The 23202-nt window shown below is 35.2% G+C and overlaps 1 protein-coding gene across 10 annotated transcripts in view; it reads left to right on the forward strand.

Moving 5' to 3' along the window:
- The window catches only part of DIAPH2 (diaphanous related formin 2), a 191553-nt gene that overhangs the window by 39470 nt on the left and 128881 nt on the right, over window positions 1-23202 (forward strand). For all 10 annotated transcript variants that reach the window (XM_040572808.1, XM_040572804.1, XM_040572801.1 and 7 more), the window contains 5 exons: window positions 309-427; window positions 1848-1912; window positions 3723-3827; window positions 6905-7456; window positions 10671-10785. In XM_040572808.1, coding sequence (XP_040428742.1) covers window positions 309-427; window positions 1848-1912; window positions 3723-3827; window positions 6905-7456; window positions 10671-10785 — 956 coding nt within the window. The remainder of the gene's footprint in view (window positions 1-308; window positions 428-1847; window positions 1913-3722; window positions 3828-6904; window positions 7457-10670; window positions 10786-23202) is intronic.

The raw sequence follows: 23202 nt of genomic DNA on the forward strand, positions 1-23202 counted from the left end.
ACAGGACCCTGATAGTGTTTTTTAGACAACAATATCGATTGATTAACTTAACAGTAAACTAATTCTGCAAGTGATGGAATTCATTGTATTGATAACGTGCTAAAGAATTGCTGCAGCATATATTGAAAATATTGAAGTAGTTAATGTTGTATGCTGGCTAATAAAGCACTATTACAAATAAGACTTGACTTGATCCTTTTACTGGAAATTGTAAAATTCTTATATTAGGAATTATAGTTGCCCCATTTTCCACTCCTTGTTGCATGAATTATTGTTCATGTTGTCTTGTAAAATGTGTTCTTTGTTAGACCTCAGTATTACAAGATAATTGAAGAATGCGTATCACAGATAGTATTGCACTCTAGTGGCATGGACCCAGATTTTAAATGCAGAGGAAGAATGGATGTGGATTTTACTCACCTTGTTGGTTTGTATACTACAAGCAATCTTATATTGTGTTTTACTAAAGTGTACGTTTTCCTTTCTGTACTGGTGTCTAAAGTTAACCTGTGTGAGTTTTCTCAGTTTTATAGAAATATGCATGTAAGTTACAGGTGTACTTGTAGAAAAGGCCAGATTAAGCTCTGCAGCCTTTAATAAATGACAGAGATGAAGTTTTCTTCTCCAGTGTTGTATTGACATATATCTGAATCCGATAGTCTTGCTAACTAAAAATTGCTTTTTCATAAATTTTATGAATTTCAGGTCTGTAACAAATACCAAAAATTATGTCAATATTAACTGTTACTGAATTTTTAATTGTTATAGGGTTAATTCTAAGAATATTTTCCAAGTATTTGAGATGGTTTAGTAAGCTAAACCAGTCAGTTGAACATCCACAGTCCTGCAGTTCTTTATGTCATTTGGGAAAAGAGCAGCTGAATAAATACAATATCAATTAAATGGCAGTTAACAGCATTTAAAAGCGTTGCTGTAAGCTTTTCTTAAGATGGGTGGAATAGACTGCGTTCTTTAAATAGTGGCATCCTCTGGAGTAAATGTTTCATAGAAGGAAGTAGTTACTCTTTGAGAACATCTTCATTTGGGAAGAGCTTTTTTGGTGATGTGAGAAAGGATGTTGTACAGGTTGCGTTGGAGGGGTGGGGAAGAATTGCTTTATGAAAAAGTAACTTCCATGTCTAAAAAGGTGTATCTGTGTATCTGTATTTTATTCAGTTATGACTAGGAACCTGGTCACTTAATCTTACCTCAAAATCTTTTCCATTGACCTACTAATGGAGGGAATAACTGGTTTGGCTATCCATGCCAGTTCCTACTTATAATACAGTTAATTTTGTTTATTTCACTTATAAAAATTATATTTTTTACCGTCCATGAAAAGTCGGTAGAAGTATTTTGTACCACTGAGTGATGAAACCTGCTTTACAGTCTGTCCATATTCTCTTCTCCTCAGACTTTTACTAAAATCAGAAGCAGCTCAGTTTTGGGTTTCTTATCTCAGAAGGAGGCTTTCTGAATTGAAAACTCAGAAGTAACTATTACTTCATGATAGTGTAGAAGTCCTTTTTCACCTTATACTTAGGAGTAGATTAATCTAGAAGAGAAGGGCAAAAATCATTATGTGCAAACTGTAATCTGTTAGAGACAAAACAGCTGTAGTTATTTATCTTCAACTTAAAAAAGTAGTCGTGTTCTCACTGCTTTTTTTTCATAGTCACAGATTTTGCTCATCAGAATAATTCAACAAATGTTTGGTCAGATCAGCCCAGTAATTCATTTTATCTTTTGTCTCTTGCTTTTGTGTCATGGTGTAATTGTGGTTGGAAGGGACCCTAGAGATGTGATGTTTTACCTGACTTCTGTGTGTTGATTAATTTAACTTTCAGATGCATGTGTGGACAAAGCTAAAGTAGAAGAGAGTGAAAAAAAGGCAGCAGAATTTTCCAGAAAAGTAAGTCCTTGTCACCACTCTTTTTAAGTTATGGAACAGAAGTCTGATAAGAATGCTGTAGGCTTGTTTCACAGTAGAAATTTAGTGGAAACTTGGAAACAACGAATCTCACAGGCAGGAGGTTCTTCCAGTTAATAGCTCTGGGGGTGTTGCTGTGCAAAGCTCAGATTCCATCTTCCTCCAAAATCAAAAGCAGGTGATTACTATTAGCTGTGAATATTTTTCAGTTGTATCAATCTGCTGTAGATAACTGATGGGAAAAGATTTCCAGTTGTTAATATTTTGTCCTGAAACATGTTGCATTTTAGGTGTTTGACTAAATAATGCTTTTTAAAAGGGGAGGGTGTGGGGGGGGAAGGAACGAGTTGTCATAGCTCTTCATCTAGTGCTGGCTTCAAACCTGAGTAAACTTACCTAAAGCAGAGTCAGTCATTCAATGTTTCAAAAAGCATCAACTCTAACTGTGGAGATGCTAACACGAAAATACTGCTTTAGCTCCTTATAATGCTGAAGATGAAGTATTATGTTATGGGGGAGAATAACTTTTTTCCGTATTACTCACATTTGAGCCTTATAGGGTATTTTGGAACTTGTTTTGCAAACTACTTCTTTCTTCTGGTCCAGCTCTCTTTTATTAGGAACTTGATAACTTAGCCTTATTTCAGTTATGGGAAGTCTTGAAATATTATCAGAAACATAAGAGGTTAGGCCTTTAAAATATTTTTAGAATTCCAGCTCAGTGTTCTTGTAATAAAAAGTTTTGTATTTCTGAAGTAATTGATGCTTATCCTTCTGCTTTATCACTGTTCATATTTGTGCTGACAGTAACTTGATTAATGTTTTCTCAAATTACTTATTTAATTACCTAGGAAATAGGAATTCAATGGATAATTTGTTAATCTCAACTGATCACAATCTGTTTAATGATATGAAATGCTCAATGCACTATATTGGCTGCAATAGTACTTAAAACTTGTATATCGTGTTGTATACTAAAGCATTCAAAATTTTGATGTTTACTATTTAGTCTAAAAAGCCTTTTGCAGACCAAAGGGTAATATATTTTCTTGAATGTAATAAAAATTGACAGTTTCACTGATTTCTTTTGAAATTCTTCTTTCTTCGGTGTTAAATGGGGTTTCATTTTTAGTACAGTTATGGTGTCTGAATTTTATAGAAGGCAAATTGTTGCCTTCTATAATCCTGCATTCTGAATGTACTTTATTAGTGCAAGTCGACATGTGGTCTTAGAGATAGGTTGTTTGGTCCTGAGGAAGAGTGAGTTAACAGAAGCTTTTGAATATGCTAATAATTTCTTAAGCCTAGCAAACAGTAGCAGGATGAAAATACAATAAGAATTTTTCACAGTTATACTTAAATATTATAAATAGGACTTTTCCGTTTTATATAGGGACATCAAGAGTCCCTAGTGTAGTATCAAGTATCAGTGACTTACCTGGATGCCTCCTTGTATATTGACTTGTGGATGATACTCATCCTCAAAGCTGTACTCATCTTCCTCCAAATTTAAGCTTTCTGTATGAGATGTATACTTGAGTTTAAATGTTAAAATGTTGAACTAAGAGCTGTAATAAGCAGCTGAATCTGAGTGATTCTGTGCCATGACTTACTGATGGAAGAAATTATATCGTAGTAGAAAAATGCATACTTGAAAAAACGATTTTTTTAAATGCTGAAAGTGCAGTCTATTGGTCTATATGTGTTATTGTTCAAAGAATTCCTGAAATTATAATATCTAGTGTGGACAAAAATGGACAAACACTTCTGTGATGACGATTAATTGTTACAGTTTGATGAAGAGTTCACAGCTCGACAGGAGGCACAAGCGGAACTGCAGAAACGAGAGGAGAAAATCAAAGAACTTGAAACAGAAATCAAACAGCTACGAACACAGGTAATAAAACTAAATTACATTAAGTTCTTCAATTGAAAACTGTTTTTACAGAATCAAGAGGAAAATGCCTTGGAGAATATTCTTTCTATAGAATTTGAAATGTATGTTATAGTTGTATTGGTTTGTTTTTTAAGCAGTATAAACTACTAAAGCTACTTAATGGAAGTAGCCTTTTTCAAATAGCAGTGTGTTCAAAATCTGTCATAGATATCTGCTTTATTGAGGAAAAAAAAAATATTTAGGCTATGAAAAGTTTGAATTTAGCCTGACATTTTTTTCCTTGTTGTTTATCCTTTAATATCACTACTTCTATATGTTTTGCAGAAAGTGTTTTTTTTTTTTTTTTCAGAAGGCTTTATATTTGAATTGCAAAGGTAGAAATCATGATAGCTGTGCATGTATAACAGAAATACCTTTCAGAATGTGCGTGCAAGTGAAGTCTGATAATAAATCTTTTTTTTTGAACTCCAGATATCAGGCTATAGCCTTTTCTAAAATAATGTTAAAGTAGTTTTGTACAATCTCAGAGATAAATGTAGCAAAAAATGCAAGACCTCATGGAAGGGGAAGGTGATACATAATTTCAGCCAAGCTGATTTTACTTGAATTCATTTCCTCATAAATTTTGCTCACAGGTACCAAAACTGTATGTCCAGATTATCTCTCCTGGATCACCTGTGAGGTGGAAAGCAAGAGATGCTCTATGTTGACTTGTCATTACATCTATTGGCTGGTTCTTGTTTAATGATGAGTGGGGTTTTAGACAGGCCTTTGGCAACCAGCAGTTGTTAATGGTTTGATCCTTTTGCCTCACTAGCTAATTTGCTATTCCTTAACCATTAGCCAAGGCCTGCCTGTTGCACTTTTTCTAATTGTGGGTACCTTAATAACTGTGGTCTTACTTCCTGTTTGGATTAGAAGAGGAGGAATAGCATATGTTGTGTTATAACCTGGTTGCCATCCTTTTGCTGTCAACATGCTGGTTGTTTTCTGACAAATAATCTGTGCTGTAGCCTTTTCACAGCACAGGCTTTCTTATCTTTATATAAACATGTTACGTTGTGTTTAACAGATGGATTGCTGTTCATTGTGTCACTGGTTTTCAATGCAAGTCATTCATGTAACTTGTGGTTACAAACCTTATGGTTTCTATTGCTGTTTTCCTTCACAAACGCTTCTGTTCATGCCTCATTGGTACCCACTTTAATGTTTGTTACAGATCTCTACAAGACAGTTACACTGAAATTTGTCAATCAGTTTTAATGAGTTCTCCACCAGTTGTTGCATTACAATTGTAATAGTACACTTGCGTAGTTCATGGGCCAAAGAAACACACCTTAAGCAAAGCCAAGAATTTATTTTTAGTCTAATCAGCTAATAATCCAGCTATATCATTGCTGTTATCATATATCATACATATATCATTCATATATCATGAACACAATTCATATTATCTAGACATTACAGTTCATTATTAATAGTGGTACAATTAAAAGTGATATACCTTAACTTTGTCATATCTATGCCTTTTTTTCTCTAGAGTTATGCTTCCCATTTACAATCTCAACTAACATAGAATGTGATGGCATTTATTTCTAGATGCACTTAATTTCTTTTCAGCATGGTATTTTTCTTTTTTTTGGGGGGGGAAATTTGACAAACTCTTGGTTTCATTAAACTAGAAACAGTAAATAATTGGGCATGGAAAGAGTATGTAAATTAGATTAAATGAAAAGCCTACATTACTTAAAGATTTTGCAACAAAAGATTAGTTAGTATGTAGAGGATTTAGAATATGAGCTCATGTGGCATTTTGTGCATATCTCCAGCAACTGTTTTTAAACCATTATTAAAAGACAATTGTCTGTGAATTTGGCACTCTAATAATTTATTGGAATGGATATTGCAAGTGCTCTTTTTTCCTTCTGTTGTGGTTTAGCCCGGCTGGCAGTCAAACACCACACAGCTGTTCGCTCACCCTCCCCCCTCCCTCTCCGGGATGGGGGAGAGAAACGGGAAAGTGAAGCCTGTGAGTTGAGATAAAGACAGTTTATTAAGACAGGGAAAAGAATAACAACAATAATAATAATAATAATAGTATTAATAGTAATAATGTGTACGAAATAAGTGATGCACAATGCAATTGCTCACCACCCGTTGACCGATGCCCAGCCTATCCCCGAGCAGCCGGCCCCCCCTCCACCCCGGCTAGCCACCCCTATATATTGTTCAGCATGACGTCAGATGGTATGGAATACCCCTTTGGCCAGTTTGGGTCAGCTGTCCTGGGTCTGTCCCCTCCCAGCTTCTGCTGCATCCCTAGCCTGCTCGCTAGCAGGACAGAGAGAAGCTGAAAAGTCCTTGGCTTGGTGTAAGCACTGCTCTACAACAATTAAAACATCAGCATGTTATCAGCGCTCTTCTCATCCTAATCCAAAACATAGCACCCTGCCAGCTACTAGGAGGAAAATTAACTCTGTCCTAACTGAAACCAGGACACCTTCCGATCACTGCAGAAACAAGTGCAGACAGTTTTAAAACCAAGCATGATTGTTTCACTCCCCACTCCTGTGTCCACACAAGATGTCAGGATAGTTATAACAACTGTGGTTGTTATAGATAACCACACAAGGTGTCAGGATAGTTATAACAACTCTTGTACTGCCCTAGCTGCTTCAGTGATTTCATTCAAAAAGGTTCCACCAGCAGTTTAGTGTTATTAAAATTAAATGTGGTTATTACCATCTTTGCCACAGCTCTCCAGGATGTCCTGAGTGGAGAAATTATTTAATTTCATTGATCAGATATAAATTGATATGTTGTTCTCTTAAATGTTAGTGCTACTACTACATTGTCTTGAAAATGGAAACCATTTCTTTGTTTACAAATACAAGGTGATTCAGTTTACTTGGCAGTTTTATGGTACATGGTATAATCTATTGTTATGGCTTCTCATTTAAATAGGAGGATTGTTCTATTTCTCACTTTATTAAGGTACAGCAGACTACAAGCTAGACTAGTTCATATTAAACCACCTTCCCTCCCCAAATGAAAAGGATTGCTCTTTTAAATTTCAGGGTCCAGTCCTGAGAAGTCAACAGACGGAAGTAGCACCACTTCCTCCAATATCAGCTGAGAATGTGACACCTCCTCCTCCAGCACCACCTCCTCCTCCACCGCTGCCTGGTGTAGCAGTGCCACCTCCTCCACCACCACCGCCGCCGCTGCCTGGTATAGCAGTGCCACCTCCTCCGCCGCCGCCACCGCCGTTGCCTGGTACAGAAGTGCCACCTCCTCCGCCACTGCCTGGTGGAACAGTGCCACCTCCGCCACCACCACCACCACTGCCTGGTGCAGCATTGCCGCCTCCGCCACCACCACTGCCTGGTGGAGCAGTGCCACCACCACCGCCACCGCTACCTGGTGGAGCAGTGCCACCTCCACCGCCACCACTACCTGGTGGAGCAGTGCCGCCTCCACCACCGCTTTTTGGTGGGCCTCCTGTGCCACCACCTCTTGGAGGTGTTCCTTTTGCTCCCTTTCCAGTGATACCAGCATTACCACATGGAATGAAGGAGAAGAAAAAATATAAGCTGGAGGTCTCTATGAAGAGAATCAACTGGTCAAAGGTATTACAAAGTGTTTTTTTTTTTTTCCTCCCATTGATTAAAAAGTGGCTTTTGAGGAAGAAGGTAACATGTCAGGGTTTACATTAGGTAGCTGATAGTACTCATGAAGTTCGGGGAATTCATTAAATCCTTTATCCAAAATACTTCTAATGCACTGGTTGTGATGCAGCTGGTATTGGTTTTCGAGGACACCTTATCTTATGGGGGAAACTCAAAGTATGTAATACTGAGCATCCTGTATTCTGGGGATATGAGTAGCTAGCAGATCTGAAAATTTTTTGGCAATTTCTTGTAGAGATAGGTTCTATATGTCTTTAGCTGTAACTGATGCTTGGTTTGCCAAGTAGAAACTTCAGAAGTTAAATGTTGTGTTTCAAGTAGGTTTAAGTTATCAGGTAGTTTAAGTGTATACTTTAATCATGTTACTACTACTTTCAGTAGATTGAGTTAGTTAAAAGATGGCTAGTGTTTAGGATTGGGGAAATGAATCTTGAAGTTGACAGTTGGGTAGAAAACTGTTGGGAAGATTGCCATTTATGAATCTTGGCAATCTGACAGTTGACAGAGGGATCTGGAGTCAAGGGATGACTACCACTGTGTTTACTTAATTGAAGTAGCTGTGGCTGAGTAATAAGAAAGGATGTTGCAAAAGGAGATGAACGTAGAGGAATTAAGTCTCTAGCAATAAAATGCAGTAAAACCTGGTGTGAATGGTTAAGTGATATTTTTGGAAGACACTGCAAAGCAGAGCTCTGATTTTGTTTTTGTCTGCTATGGGTTAAGCAGTCTGTTGGAGTCATAAATTGTGTGTTTTGTATGTACAATAAATAATATTTTTGCTCGCTTTTTTGAGGGCAAGTTAAAAGTGGATAAGGCTTCCAAAATGTGTAATTTTAGGTCTGATATTGTCTCAACAGCACAGTGCTTTGGTTATGCTTTCTAGGAATTTCTTTAAAAAAAAAAAAAGTTTGAAGAAAACCATTATGGTAACATTGATAGTGTTGTTTTTTTCTAGTTTCCTTTCAAAAGCCTTTCATGAAACGTAAGACCTTGACTAGTCCTTCAAAAAACTGTTGGGAAGGCATTGGAGAAAGAATTGTTCCTAGTAAAAAGCAACATCCTTACTTGCTGTGATAAGTATACAGACCTACACCACTAAAATTTTCTTGTAAGGACAGATGTCGTGGTGGGAAGTTGTGTTATTTTGAGACTAGTCCTCTGAATAAATAATTTATTTTAAATTAAAGCATTAATTAGGAAATGAAACACATGATTTTGTGTTCACATTTTTCTTCTTGTGATATGTTCTGTAAATTTTAAAGGAAATTTGATTTTCATTGCCTTACCTGTCAATGATAGTTGTACTAGAAAGCATACTTTAACAGCAGCATCTTTCATAAGTCTGTTTTTAAGATAAATGCCTTTCTCTGGGAAAGGCAGGTGTTTATGCTGATATTGCAGAGCTTATCATAAGGTAGTAAAGGCAGTGGTGTTACATCGTATCAGTTGCTACTGTTAGCGTTGAAGAGATGCTTTTTTTAATTCTGAATTTAAATATTTTTTTAGATACCTAGTTTTGTTTAAAGTTGTTACTGTACTGGATTTAGCAGTATGCAGTTTTAATATTTAACTGGTAGAGTCATTTAACTGGTAGAGTTGTGAAGCTATTGTCCCTCCCCATTTATTTTACAAATATAGGTGATACAGTGTAGTATGTGAGTTTTTAAATGAGATTTTTTGACAGAAATTGTTTGATGTTTGGCAGATGAGTAATCCATGAAGCTAATTTAGTTCTCACACAGTTCTTTTTGAAAAAATCCCTGGGCTGCACATTGCTGGGTGAGATTATTTGTTTCCATGAAAACTTTCAGAGGATGTGTACTAGGCTTGGTGGATTTATGTAATGACAGCAAGAGATGGTGGAAGGTAACTACTTACTTTCTCTTTTGGCCCTTTGACTGCTCTGAGGTACATAGAGTATGATCAGTGAGTGAATGCTCACTGAATTTTAATTCTGCAGAATGTTGCTTGTATTGTTGATCCATGGCAAAGTGGACTGAAAAACTGTCATGATCGAGGTGAAAAGAAGGGGTACCATTCTATTAGGTGTGAACAATGAATTGTAACTTCACATCGAGTTGCATAACTATATACAAACATTGAGGAACAGTTTTAAAGTAGTTTGCAACTAGCAGTTATCCAACAGCATCCTATTTTATATAGAAAGCTTCCATGCTGTTGAAGTCTAATCTAGTTTTATGTTCAGAGAATGTCGATATCTGTGCTGCAATGATGCTTAAGTTATTGATCTCAAATATTCGTTGATTTCAAATTATTTCTGTGCTAGGGCAGGGTTGTGGCCACTGGGAGGAGCTATGGGACTGCTTAAGTGAAATATTTGGGCACCATTATCTTGCACTGAATGTGAGCTTTTACAATATAACCCATTTATATTATTTATACTTACACAAACTTTTTTTTTTAATCTTAAAATATAAGCATCTACATGAACAGTGAAATAAAAGGGTAGTTTCTGATTTGCCAACATGTGACCATTGTTACTTGTTGAAACAACTTTGTTGGGGGATGGTGTGGAAGAAGTTACACAGGTATACATGAATGATTAGATACATATTTCTGTAAAATTTCTCTTTGATCAGTGTAGCCACTGTTCTTTGCATCAAAGAGAGGAATTAGATGTTATACGCAATTATGAAGTAACTCAATTAAGTGCACACTCAGTAAGTTTGCAGACAACACCATGGTGGGGGGAAGTGTTGATCTGCTGGAGGGTAGGAAGGCCCTGCAGAGGAACCTGGAGAGGTTGGATCTACGGGCAGAGGCCAATGGAATGAGGTTCAACATGGCTAAATGCCAGGTCCTGCACTTTGGCCACAACAACCCCATGCAACACTAAAAGCTTGGGGCAGAGTGGCTCAAAAGCTGTGCAGAGGAAGAGGGTCCGGGGGTGTTGGTCAATGCTCAACACATCGTAGAAAAATAAATAAAATCTTATAAACTGCCCTCAACCTACACAACAATTTTTGTTTGAATGTGTTCTTTAAGAATTATTATTTTTTAAGACAACATATAATACATAGAACATAACTAAATGCATTTCAGTCCAGTTATCGCAGCAGTCCTGTGGAGTTGGCTTTAATTTGGCTATTAAAAGTATGAGTTATTAACTTTGGAAATGACATTTCTGTTTCAGGTTGAGCCCCAAGAAATAGCAGAAAACAGCTTTTGGGTAAAAGCTGAAGAAGATAAATTTGAAAGCCCAGAATTATTTGCAAAATTGGCAATCACCTTTGGAACACAGGCTAAAGGTATGTTCTTCTTTTACTTTGTCTCATGCTTTTATTAAGTTTAAAGCTGCAGTGGTGGTCTTTTTATGCTTTGTGCAATGCTATAGAATTATACAATACTTCTAAAGTAGGAAGATGATTTACAATGTGTATTTAAGCATTACCATCTATTACAGGAATTGTGTCCCTCTCACTTCATGGCTTTGGGTGGTAACAACCTTATGTAATAATGCATTCCAAATCTGCCTAGTATGTTCTAGACAGGTTGAATCTTCAAGTTAAATCCTGATCTATATTCAAATTCTAATACTACCATCATGCTCATCTGCATTAATACTCCTAGCTTCACAGACTGCAAGTTGTCAGGTTCTTCTTGATCACTTGGGAAGGGTTTAATGTGTAATAAAAATGTGCTTATTTGTACCACTGTGGTAAATGAAAATCCCACACAACTGAAAAAGAGACTTAGAATCTAGCTATTACAACATGCAGTTAAATCACAACTCCTGTAATATGCCTAATGCCATGATTCTGGAATCTGCGAGTTGAAACCATTGTTCTCTTCTAAGATTTTGTGTGTTGTTGGGGTGTGGTTTTTGTTGTCGTCTTTTGTTTGTGTGCTTTTAACCTGGGGACAAACAGTTAAATAACTGCTTGGTCCAATCAGGTGATAGAGCCGTTTGTTTAGAACAGAGGCTACACTCTTGCTCCCTTTTTGTGAAGGTAAGTTCAGAATTATTTGCAACACTTGTGCAGTCACTTCTTTCTCCTGAGTCTCAAAGACACGTAGTTTTTGCAGAGTTATCTCCTCAGTCTTCTTCCACTACAGGTGTGTGATTAGTCACACAAGTTTCATTGATACTTGGCAACTACAGCCAACTCTTGGTTGGCTTAAAGCTCAGACTAGGTAAATTTCATGTCTGTCTGTAGCATGTTCTGCAGACATACATCTCCTTAATCTTTGCTTTCATGTTTTTTTTTTTTTAATGTGGAATATTTATTATATGCAGTTCTCATTTAAGAAAAAGAAATGCTTCTTACAATACAGCCATTAAATTAGTATTTAAATGCATGTTGTGTATAATCTAAGAAGCATGTTCCCCCAAAGCTATATACTGCTAAAGATAAATTACACTGTTACTGGCGTTGGTGAACAACGTGTAAGTATAGTTTTCTGTGGGTTGAATGTGTGCACACACACAGTTTAAACTTTGCATAATACCATGGGAAACATCAGGTACTATATTAATTTTTGGTGGAATGCAATGAGGAATAGCTCTGTTTCTCTATTAGAGAGAACTATGCTGGAGCTTGTGTCAAGTCCACGTGAGTCTGGCTGCTCAATGTGTCATGTAAATAGCTTTTCTGGTAATGCTTCTCGATTTAAAACAAACAAAAAAATCCTTAACTTTTCAAACACTTATTTTGGTAGGCAATAACGTGTTAATATTTATATCTTGAGTCAGGAATGCAGTTATGGACAACTGAATGTTGGTTACAAATCTACTACTTAATGCTATCTTGAACTTTTTGCGGCCTTCAGACGGCCTTTGAGTACTTATGAAGCTGCATATAGTCTGTTGAAGTCTTATCATTAACCGTAGATTACAGTGAACAAGTGATCGGTAGTTCATATGTGGCCATTTCTCAGTAATTTGTTTCAGACACTGAAAAGGAGCAAGTACAGTTGAAGTACGGTTTAATAGTAACTTAATCAGGAGCTAATGAGGAAGCCCAACAAATTAGAATTGAAGAAGTGGTGGGTAGTTAAAGAATGAATTTGTGATTTAGCTACAGATCTTTCATCCATTTGTCAACAAGTTAGAATATGATATACTTGAGGGATGTGGAATTCTGGAAGCTGAATGGAGGCAGATGTTCAAGTCAGATGATCAAGTATTTGTAGGCCAAATCTGAGTGAGCAAACAAACATTTAGGAATTTGAAGTGAATGTGTGTACTGATGTTAAGTATTTTTGTGTTGTGGTTTTTACTTCTAACTTTTTGGCTTTGAGAACGAACATTTCATGTGATGCCTTGTGTTTTGATTGTAGTGAGTCTTCTGTTTGAACTTCAACTAGAATCCCTGTCTGTCAATTACAATAGGATTTTATTACTTTTAGAATGAATTTGTATTGCACTTAGGGGTCTGTGATTTCCTGGCTGTTGTCTGAATTACAGGGATAATTCAGAAAAAGGGTACATAGTTTTGCCATCTGGTTAAAATAATGTGGAGTTTGCCACTGATTTGGGTGTGACAGCAAACCAAGAAAACCTTCAAGGAAAAAATACATGGCAGCAGATATTTGCAATGGATTGAGAACCTTCTAAATGAAAATGACAAGCTTCTGCCTTAAGCTGAATCCTTTCATCAGCAATCTGAAGAAATGTTTCTGAATTCCTGAAAAAGCCACTTCATTAAAAATGTTGAAAAAACTCTTCTGAAATTTTGACATAGCTGTCGGCTTCATGGGAAAAAATTCGTGTTGACCTAGTTGCACAGTTATAGAACAAGAAGCAATAGAAATTCTCTACATAGGTTAACTTGGTGATAGCTTTGCAGATAGTTTTCCTGTTATTCCTTTTGCCATTCTCATTTAATGGTTGTAGAAAATAACATGTCATGACAAAGGCTGGGGAGACTGATAGAAATAAGAAGACTATATTGCTGTTGCTACCTTGAGCCATCTTTTTTTATTCTGTCATAAATTAAATAATTATATGAGCCAATTTTCACATGGGCTACCTTCTATTTTCAGAGAAGTTACTGCATATTGCCCAGGACAGGTTATTTAAACACCTATTTATTGTACTTCTATTTAGCCGGGTAGTAGAGAAAGTTAGGTTGTTCTTTCTTTGAGTTCAACTTTACTTTGATACTTAAAAAGCTACTAGAAGTTGAGGAGTTTCAGAGTATCTAGTAGTAGCGTATGCTGAAATTATTGCATCTCACAAGCAACTGTCTTCTTAAACTGCTATCTGCAAAGAGAAACATTAAAATAATAATCAGCATTCTTCTTTCTCACCCTTTGCCTTAAAAACCACAGGCATCACATTAACCATCTAAATATTAATTTTAAGGATAATCTAGAGTCAATTTTTTCTCTGCTTTAGTCCCATTTGTTTGGTGTGATCTACTTGTATATTACAGAATTAAAGAAATGCAAATAGAAACACATTTTATTTTCTCTAGAGAGCACAGTCAACGTGTAAAACAAATACATAGGTGAGCGGGAGAAAACTGACAGTCTTTAAAAACTTATTCTGATGACTTAGTGTTTATTATCTTGTATTTCATGGGATTTTGGAATGCCTGTGGGAGTAGTAACTGAAGTGAAACAAATGATATGCACTTATTAGTAAGTTGCATATTTCTTCAAGGTTGCAGCACTCAAACTTGATTAAACCTTTAAATTCTATCCATGATTCTATGGGACAAGGAAAATGACATTTTGCTTCCTTCCCCCCACCCTTGTTTAACGTAATGTTGTTTTAAGGTACTCCAGGAGTAACTTAATCTTGGTTCTCACCAAGATTCTCTATGCTTCCTCATTATCTGAGCACCACCTGTTTTCAAGGAAGCAGTACTTTCAGAAAACTGACCGTAGGGAAAAATAAGTCATAATAGTACACCTCTGAAGCATACTTTTTGTTAGTTAAACAAGTATTACATTCGTTACTTAGCTGCTTAGAAATTTAGGAATATTTAACCACACAGCACCAGAAGCAAAAAGGAATGTTCCCTTGCTGGTAAAATAATTTTATTTTAAATATAGTTAGATACAAATTTTCTTTTAAAGGGTAAGCATGAGGTTAAAATCTTTGCTTGCTATTGTGATGTTAAATGTTTAATATGGATGCACAGTGTAGAATGTCTTTAACTAGGTTTAAATTACTACTAATAGGCAAACTGCAGTATTTAGTCTGTAAAATCAGTTATGAAGCCCAAACATGAAAATAGGCATTGTGCAGGGAACAAAGGAATCATTAAATAGCTTTGTCTGTAAGACTTCCCAAGGTTTTGAGATCTTGGGATTTGATGTAAGTTAACTGATATCCAATTATCCCTGTCTCAGTATAGTCTTGAAGGATTTTCAGTTTTCTTCAAAAGAAATATATATGATTTGAATACCTTTTAAGAGCCTGTGATGAATGGACTCCAGGGCTTCAAATTTTCGTTAAAGATAAACATTTTGAGCTTGGAATTGTGCTTCCAGATGTAGAGGTGGGGATGATGATTACAGTCTCATGGACCATTTTTGCAAGTAAATAATTTCATATTGGGTATACTTGAAAATGAATGGGCAACTGTTGTTATAAAGTTGGGTGATACTAAGAATTAGGACAGTCTCTGGACTGTAGGTGGCAATTAAACACACAAATGCATGTTTGTTTCCTTGTGTAGCTGTACAGAAAAAAAGGGTAGAGAAGGTATTAGTTTCTAACTAGTTACTTTTTCCTTTTAACTTGGTTAATAGCAAAAGATGATCTAACATCATCCAGAATTTTATAAAGTAGTATTAAGGAGTATCAAGAGGATGTGAAATTAATTCAATGAGTCATCCTCCTTAGCTGGATTACATAGTGTTAACTCTGCAGTGTTTCTTATGTCAAGTGAGGAGATCCAAGAGATCAAATAAATGCATCTTGTCCTTATGAGCCTGTTACGTGATTTTAAGGAAGTAATTAATTTCTGTTGATGTACAGTGGAATACTGAGGTGCATTGTGAACTAAGAATGACACCTTTTTGACAGAGATTATCCCACTACTAAAATTTTAGAATTAAAAAATGAATGCACTTTTGATTAAATGACTAACAGTTTTCTAGAGAGGGAAATATTTTAATGAAGTTCAACAAGAATTGATGCTTAGTTTATTAATCCAGTCATTACACATTTCTGTAAGCTTGGGCTACTAATTTTTGTTGTTGTTGTTTTGGACGGGTTGGGCTGGACGAAGAGCTTGATTATATGTCAAGACTTTTTTATTTTTTAGTGTTCTTGGCAAGAACCTTCCTAATAGCGAATCTGTCAAAGCATATAATCAAATCATTGTTGTTCAACTAGAAAAATAGTTTTTTGAATTTTGCTTTCATCCCTTTAACTGACATAAAACTATATGGTCAGCTATGTGTATGACAAAAAGGAACATCAGCAGCAGTATGGTATCTGTGGTGCTTTGTGGAACATGATCTCAAGAGCTCCGTGTGTTGTTTAATTTTGTGAATATTTAAGGCACAATTGTATATTGGGTAACAGTAAAAGATTAAAATGTTATGGTTAAGTTTTCTTATAATGTGACAGTATCCAATGTATCTGCCCTGCTGCTATCAAAATGACTTTTTACTGTTTGATTGATAGACTAATTGCAAAACACTACAAAGCAAGTTAATGCCTTCTCCCTAAAGGATCGTGTTAATTTCTGGCTCTTGTAATTTAGGTTGTGTATTTTGCCAGTCAAGAATGATAGTGGTACTCTGAAGAAATTAATTATGTGTACAGTAGATCTGTAAAGGTAGTAATTAGTACATAATAGTCTGTAACTACTGGGATTGTTCCAGTACAGAATTCATTATCTATCCAACTTACCTCAAGGGAAAACTTCTCAATCAGGGTTCTGTAGCTTCTTTATAATTAGACTTTTAAAATATAATTCAACAATCATTTTGATGCATGTTTTGAAGATTGAAGTAAGATTTTAGTAGCTGAGTTGTGGGTTGTTGTTTTTTGTTTTACTTTATTGAGTCAGAGTGAGAAAGGACAAGAGAAAATACCAAGTTGTGCATAAACTATAATTGAACAAGATATTTAATTTTTATAAGTATAGTGTAGCATGTAACAAAATATATAAAATGGCTTATCTTAATATGGTCTTGCTTTAGCAGTTATAATAGGAAAATATAGGTGGCTGTCCAGTCCTAACTTTGGTATCTCCCTCTGTCGACAATTTTTAAAACTTCTCTGTAGCTCAGTTTTAAAATAATAGCAATCAGGAAAAAACACTAAAACATGGATAGGATAAACTAAAGTGTAGTTTTAACTTGTTTGTGATTTTGATTAGTGTCAGAATTCAGTATTTTATCTTGTTTTGTCGGTTGAGGAGGTTCAAGGAGGCAGCTGAATGTAGTTTCAATAGGTGATTGTAAAAATTTAAGTAAGAAAGTGCATCTAACATGAAAAAAGCTGAAGAACAATCAATGGAGAAAATCTCACTTCTGAGTAAGAAATAACATGATGTGGTGAGGTTTAGAAAAAGGTGATGTTCAAATGAGACCATCACTAGTTGGTCTTAACACCTTTTGGCAACACCATTAATAATACCTATTTGAGAGTGATGAATGTTTCTAGTTTTGTGCTGTAAGTTTAGAATACAAATGATTTGGGAAACTGTACTTGTGCAGAATTGTAAGCAAGTAACCAAGTTTATCCAAGTTTATTGTAAATGCTGACAAATATTCTCTTCAAATTCATCTAAGGTAGCAAGGGGACTGGTGGTAGAAATAGGTGGAGGTGAAATACTGGCTATTACTGCAAGTAAGTGACATAGTAGACTTACGCAGGTGTTGCTTGTAATGCTTTCACGTACAATAAGTATATACAACTTCCAGAGAATTCAAAATTTATTTGTTTTAATCCCGTCTGAAGTCTAATCAAAATACAACAAGCACTTAACTATCATCCATTAGTTATGCTGAAAGATAAGCTCAAACACCAATTTCTTAGCATCCACGCTTTCTTTTTTTCTGACGTTACGCCTACCAATCCTCTGTTCCCCTGAAGAGAGAAGGTCAAATGGTGGTCCAATGTCACAAACATTTTGCGTTCTTCACTAAAAGTTGTATGATCTAACAGTAGAGATTTCTTCTTCCTTTTAAGTCTGTTTGGGGTTCTAGCCTTCTGGTAAAATACTAATAAAAAGATATTGACAGTTTTAATTTTATTTTTTTTCTGTCAGATGGTCATTGACTAGTATCGTAGGTTTGCTTTTTTTCATTGGGGTTCATCATGAAGTTTGTTATAAAGCAGGCTGTTTTTCATCTCCTGAAGCAATTACTCCATATTTTTTTCCTCTGTGAAACTGCCCATTCTTAAATTTTTAATTTAGTATTTTTCTTTTTTTTAAATATCCATGGTAACTTATGTACTTTTCCTGTTTACACAGCTACCAGATATTGAGGAGAGGGACAAAGAGAGGAACACAGGCTAGTTTCAGAGAAAGTCTGTAGATAGTTTTATTTCTGTCATCCTTGCCCCCTTAGTTAACAGGTATGTCTTTCTGACATGAATTGTGTTATTTTTTCCCCACTATATGACCAGTTAGTCTTCCAAAGCAGATACTGTTCTTTCTTGGATCAGAATGAATGTTTTAGCTTCAGTCATTTACGCTGAAATAATCAGGATTGCATGTACTAAATGCAGATTTTAAGTTTTTATTCCGTTTAGGTGATATAATATTTCAAGATTGATTCTATTTCTTTACAATGTTCCTGTGGGAATGTTACAAGGCTTTATTCACTATTATTCCTTACTGACTAATGACAATATGAAATATGCATCATTATTTATCAGCCCTTTCTTTATGCTTGAGGTAATGATACATTCTTAGCGGGGAGAAAAAAAAAATCTTCATGATCACTTTTCAGCTATTATTTAAAAGAGGGCACGTAGCAACTAAAGAATGAGGTCTGTTTATCGCTAAATGAACACAAACAGTTTTCCTTCAAGTTTGTTTGTTTTTCATAAATAAAAGGAAAAGTGATTAGAACTTCCTAAAGAAAGGAGATGAATTTGTTAAGAAGCCCAGATCGAATTAACCAGAGAACTTAACTTTTACAAGCCTTAAATGTCTTCAAACTCTAAAGTTGCGTAGCACACAGCTCGCTTTGTTTTAAGTGGGAGAGCGATAGCTTCAGTTTGATACAGAAACTTCTGGTATTTAGCACAGATACATGTTGTGCTGGCTCAACTATGTGTGTTGTCTTGGTGAAATTAAAAAGGAAAAAAAAAAGTACTCCTAGTGTATTTGTTTGGGGTTTTACAAACTGCAGGTGGCTCCCTTGGTCTTCTGGTTAATTCAGCATGTGTATTTTTCCTTCTCTTTACCCTCTGTTTCAGAACTGTATGACTTCAGAGCAAAGGAACATACTGCTTTGGGGTACAGGGCTACAAAGTGCTTCTGTGTCTTCCAGAATTTCACTTAGTTACTGCTTGATTATGTAATCAAATTTCATATATGAGCTTCCCATAGAAGTGGTCTGGTTTGTCAACTCAAATGCATTTGAGTTCTTTTTCAACAACAGAATAAATTCAAGTACTATGAAAAAGGGGGAGCAAGATATTAGTTTGATCTTCTCCATCTTTTCCTTTCTTTTTCAACATGATTTATCCAATTGGTACTGTCAAATTAAGTGATGGGGAAAGCTTTGTTGTAAGTAAACTGATGCCTGCAATTATTACTACTTAGTGTAGATTTATATATATATATGTATGTATTTGTGTTACTTTCATTCTTAAATGATCTTAAAATTAATTGCATAAGAGTGTGTTTCTTGATTAAGGATATTTTCACAGTGCTGTGACTGAGTTATTTTAGTTACGACATCTTAAGTTTTGAGTGGCAATTTAAAGAATCAATGTAGTAACGTATTAGACCAGGGTTCTTAGAAATTGAAAATCAAAATATTGAGGATGAATGGTGGAAGTGTCATTTTTTATCATAAAAATTGTCAAGGGAGAAGGGGGGAACTCTTAAATACATGCATTTTTTCCCCTGCATTTGGTATCTCAGAGGGCCCCATTAGAAAAGAGTTAAGATCACTACCCAGATAGCATATGTTATTGACAAACATATTCAAGAGGCATGAAATTCCAGTCTACTGTGTGATAACTCTGCTGGTATGTACAGAATGTTCTACTATGCACATTGTTTTTCTAAGGGAAATAGAGCTTTTGTTTGTAGTGGCTTTATAAAATACAGTAGAGGAAGAGAGAGGCATTTTTTTGTATTCTGAAATGACTATTTCAGTCTCAGTGATGCTCAAATGAACTATAGCACATTTAATGAGCAGTTGAGGATGGAGACATGTACAAGGCACACCAGGGAAAGGGATTATGTACAAAGACTAATTAACATGAAATATGAATACATTCATGAAGTAGTCTTGATCTATAATGCTCTTACAGAGAGTATCTTTTCTTTGAGTTCAGAGAAAAAGAAATTCAGAAGTTGAACTGGAAAAAAAATCTTGAAAGTGTTTGTTTTTTAGATAAAAATCTGCATGTATTTCTGGAATAAAATATATTTGGTAAAAAGATTAGACTGTAAAGAATGCTTTATCTAATGTCAAAACAGGAGGAAAAAATCAAGGTATTCTTCAAGGGTTGTTTTTTTAACTTTTTTTTTTTTATGGGGGAAATTAAGTTAGATTTAATTTAAAGGTAAACACTCAGAACATGATTAAGTAGCCTATTCCTTTTTTTTATGACAGTTTTCCCTTAAATGAGCTAGTAATATTATCTGTTGTGGAAGTTTTCCTGAAGGGTGGCTAATCTTTCCTATGTGTTTATGTATCAAAGTACATAAAATCCTCATGGTGATAATGAGTTGGAGGTCAGGCCCTTGTTGTCACTTCTAGTTCTGTGTTCTGTAGTTCTGTGCAGGATGGTTTTAAAGAATGTTTTGTTTTCTTATGTGTTATTTGTAGCTGTGGCTAAATTTACTGAAAACTTTCTTAATACTAGTAAAGAAGGCTCCTTATCTAGTTACTGCTGGAAAGCTGAGAGTTGTAATTTAGTTTCTTTAGCTGATGTACAGCCATGCAGTTGGCTGTGAGTTTATGAAGTGAAGGTGGGAAGAAAAAATTAAGTCAGTGGAGAAAAGGATGGAAAATGCTGAAAAGAATCTGTTACTTACCAAGAAAGTTTTTGTTGACTATTGAATAGTTCATGCACCTATATTTTCATGTCCTGAAACCAGCAGGAATAACAGTGTATTTGTTTAAACAAACAAATCCACCATAAACAAGATATAATCAAAATTTAAGTGTTTTCTTATAAAATAATTCTTTTAAGTCTGCACGAGAGTTGTTGCCTACATCTTACCAGCAGAACTATAGGTAGTTCATAATACACAGCTTCCTAAATGTACTTTCTCTCAATTTTCTGTTAAATGAAATGTTGCTTTTTGCTATGAACTGTCAAAATGTATTCTGCTTCATAGACCGGTTCCAGTTACGTATTTACTGACCTGTAATGCTCGTGTACTTAAAAACCAAAAACTTTTGTCCCGATAGTTTTATGTGCAAAACTGATTTTTCTTTTTTGCTGATCAAAGTTAACTGAATAAATAAATTCTCACCACATTTAGAGATTGCTAGCTGTTTCAGCTGTAATTCTATTAGGAGATGCTTTGAATGTAATATCTTCCACTGCAAGAATGTTTGCCATATATGCGGCAAGTACCGATAGATCTATTACCTAAGTGAATAAAGGTTCTTTGGAGATAGGTACATTTAAAAAGCTATCTAAAGGATTAAGAGTGAACAATTATACTACTAACCTTCTGAATTCATTGAGAAATTGAAAGTATTAGGTACATAGGCAGATAAAAAGCTGATAATTTTGTGGACTTACTGAATTACTTGTTAATGGTCCCTGAAGGATATAAAATTGAAATGAAACAATACTTATAGAGTATACAAAATTATGTCTGTACAGATGTGAGAAACTGATACTTTTTTGTAACGTAATTCCTTCAGATAGCTTTTTCTAGTCTTCAAGGTGAGAATATAATTTCTTTAAAACACTAACGCAAATGTATTTCCCAAGGTGGAGAGGCAGGGGAATAAGAAACTTCCTGCTTAACCACTTTCTAAAAGCAGAATGTCATCCTGCTACATTGGTTGATTTTTATAAATCGTTTTGAAACTATCTAAGTTGCGTATTCGGAACTGGGAAGAAGCTTGGTTTTCTTACTGGCTCTCTTGTTCTTGCATTTAAGACATTTTTATCATTCATGCTGATATGTTGCCTTTTTAATAAATTCTATTTTGCTTATGTTGCTAAAATAAAGGTAAGTAAATCATAGATGACATTCTAAATTTAAAATATAATATGGATTTTGTATGTGTCTATGCTTAAAGCTAGCTTATGTTGGTAAATGTCATCAACTGGTAGTGTTGTTTGTCAAGACTGTCTTAAGTCTGTTACAGAATAGGTGGCTTAATTTAGTATTCTGTTGGGTCTCCTAAGAGTAATCTTGTAATATGGAAGTAATTTATCATTTACCTATTGAAGGTAAATAATCACTGCACATACTTACGCTGTGCGTGAGAGTGTTTTGAACACGCTTTGAAATTCTGGGGCTCCAAGGAAGTGTTTTCAGGTCAGATCTATTAGACTGTAGCAATAACATACGAAGCCGTACATCTTCAGGCCAGTTAACCCTGGTATTTTGTCCTCAACAGATGACTGAGAGTAGATGCTTAGGTTAAGGTATAAGAAAAAGGTAAATACACATCACTTAGTACATAGAGACTGTCTCTGTAGACTATACAGATAGAATAAACTGAATGCATTGATACATCCCAGCTTCAAACAGTTCAGTTTTTGAGTGAGAAGTTGCATCTTTATACATGGCAAAGTGCTCAGTGTTTTCTTCAATGAACTTACGCAATCTTTTAGCATTCATAACTTATGCCATTGATCTCCTCTGTATTTCAAGCCTGCTTTTTGCTATTCTTTCTGGTTTGTTGCTGCCTTTTTTCTCTTTATAAGTCCTATTAATAATTAATTCCTTTCTACTTTCTCAGTGCTTTGAAAGACCACTGTCATACTGGTGGGGAAAACCAAAAGTGTATATTACACACAAAAGGCAAACAGTAAGACATCACTGAGTGGTGGCTGTTACCTAATAAGTATCAGTTGACCTACTGCAATAATTAGAAAACAACAATGAAGCAAAGCATCATGTTTTTCAACCATCTCAATTACTGTCTATCAGTAATTACTCAAAAAATATATCAATTACTCTTTATCATAAAGAATATTGTGTTAGTATGGTAAAAGCATTTCACTGTCCTGGTATATTGCAGCTCCGTTGGGATGACCTTAGATTGATCTTTAGTTAGAGTGTCTGTAATGTAGAAAGATGCTCTACATGTGTTCTGTGGCAGTTCTTGTTCCAAACAAGCCACTGTCCTCATAATGTGTCTGAATAAAACAAAGTAATTCTAACTTAAAGGTAGAAGTAAGCTGGGTTCTTGTTACTGACTTGGGGGCACAGATGCTTTTATAACATAATATTAAGTTGAAAGATATGCTTGTTATATATTACACACAACTAATTAGATTTATTTTATACTGTCCATGACAAGACCACATTTTCAGATGACACAGACTTCTACACTTAGAGTAATTTCTCAACATTTTATTAATAAGG

Source organism: Cygnus olor, chromosome 13 (assembly GCF_009769625.2).
Source record: "Cygnus olor isolate bCygOlo1 chromosome 13, bCygOlo1.pri.v2, whole genome shotgun sequence".
NCBI lineage: Eukaryota > Metazoa > Chordata > Aves > Anseriformes > Anatidae > Cygnus > Cygnus olor.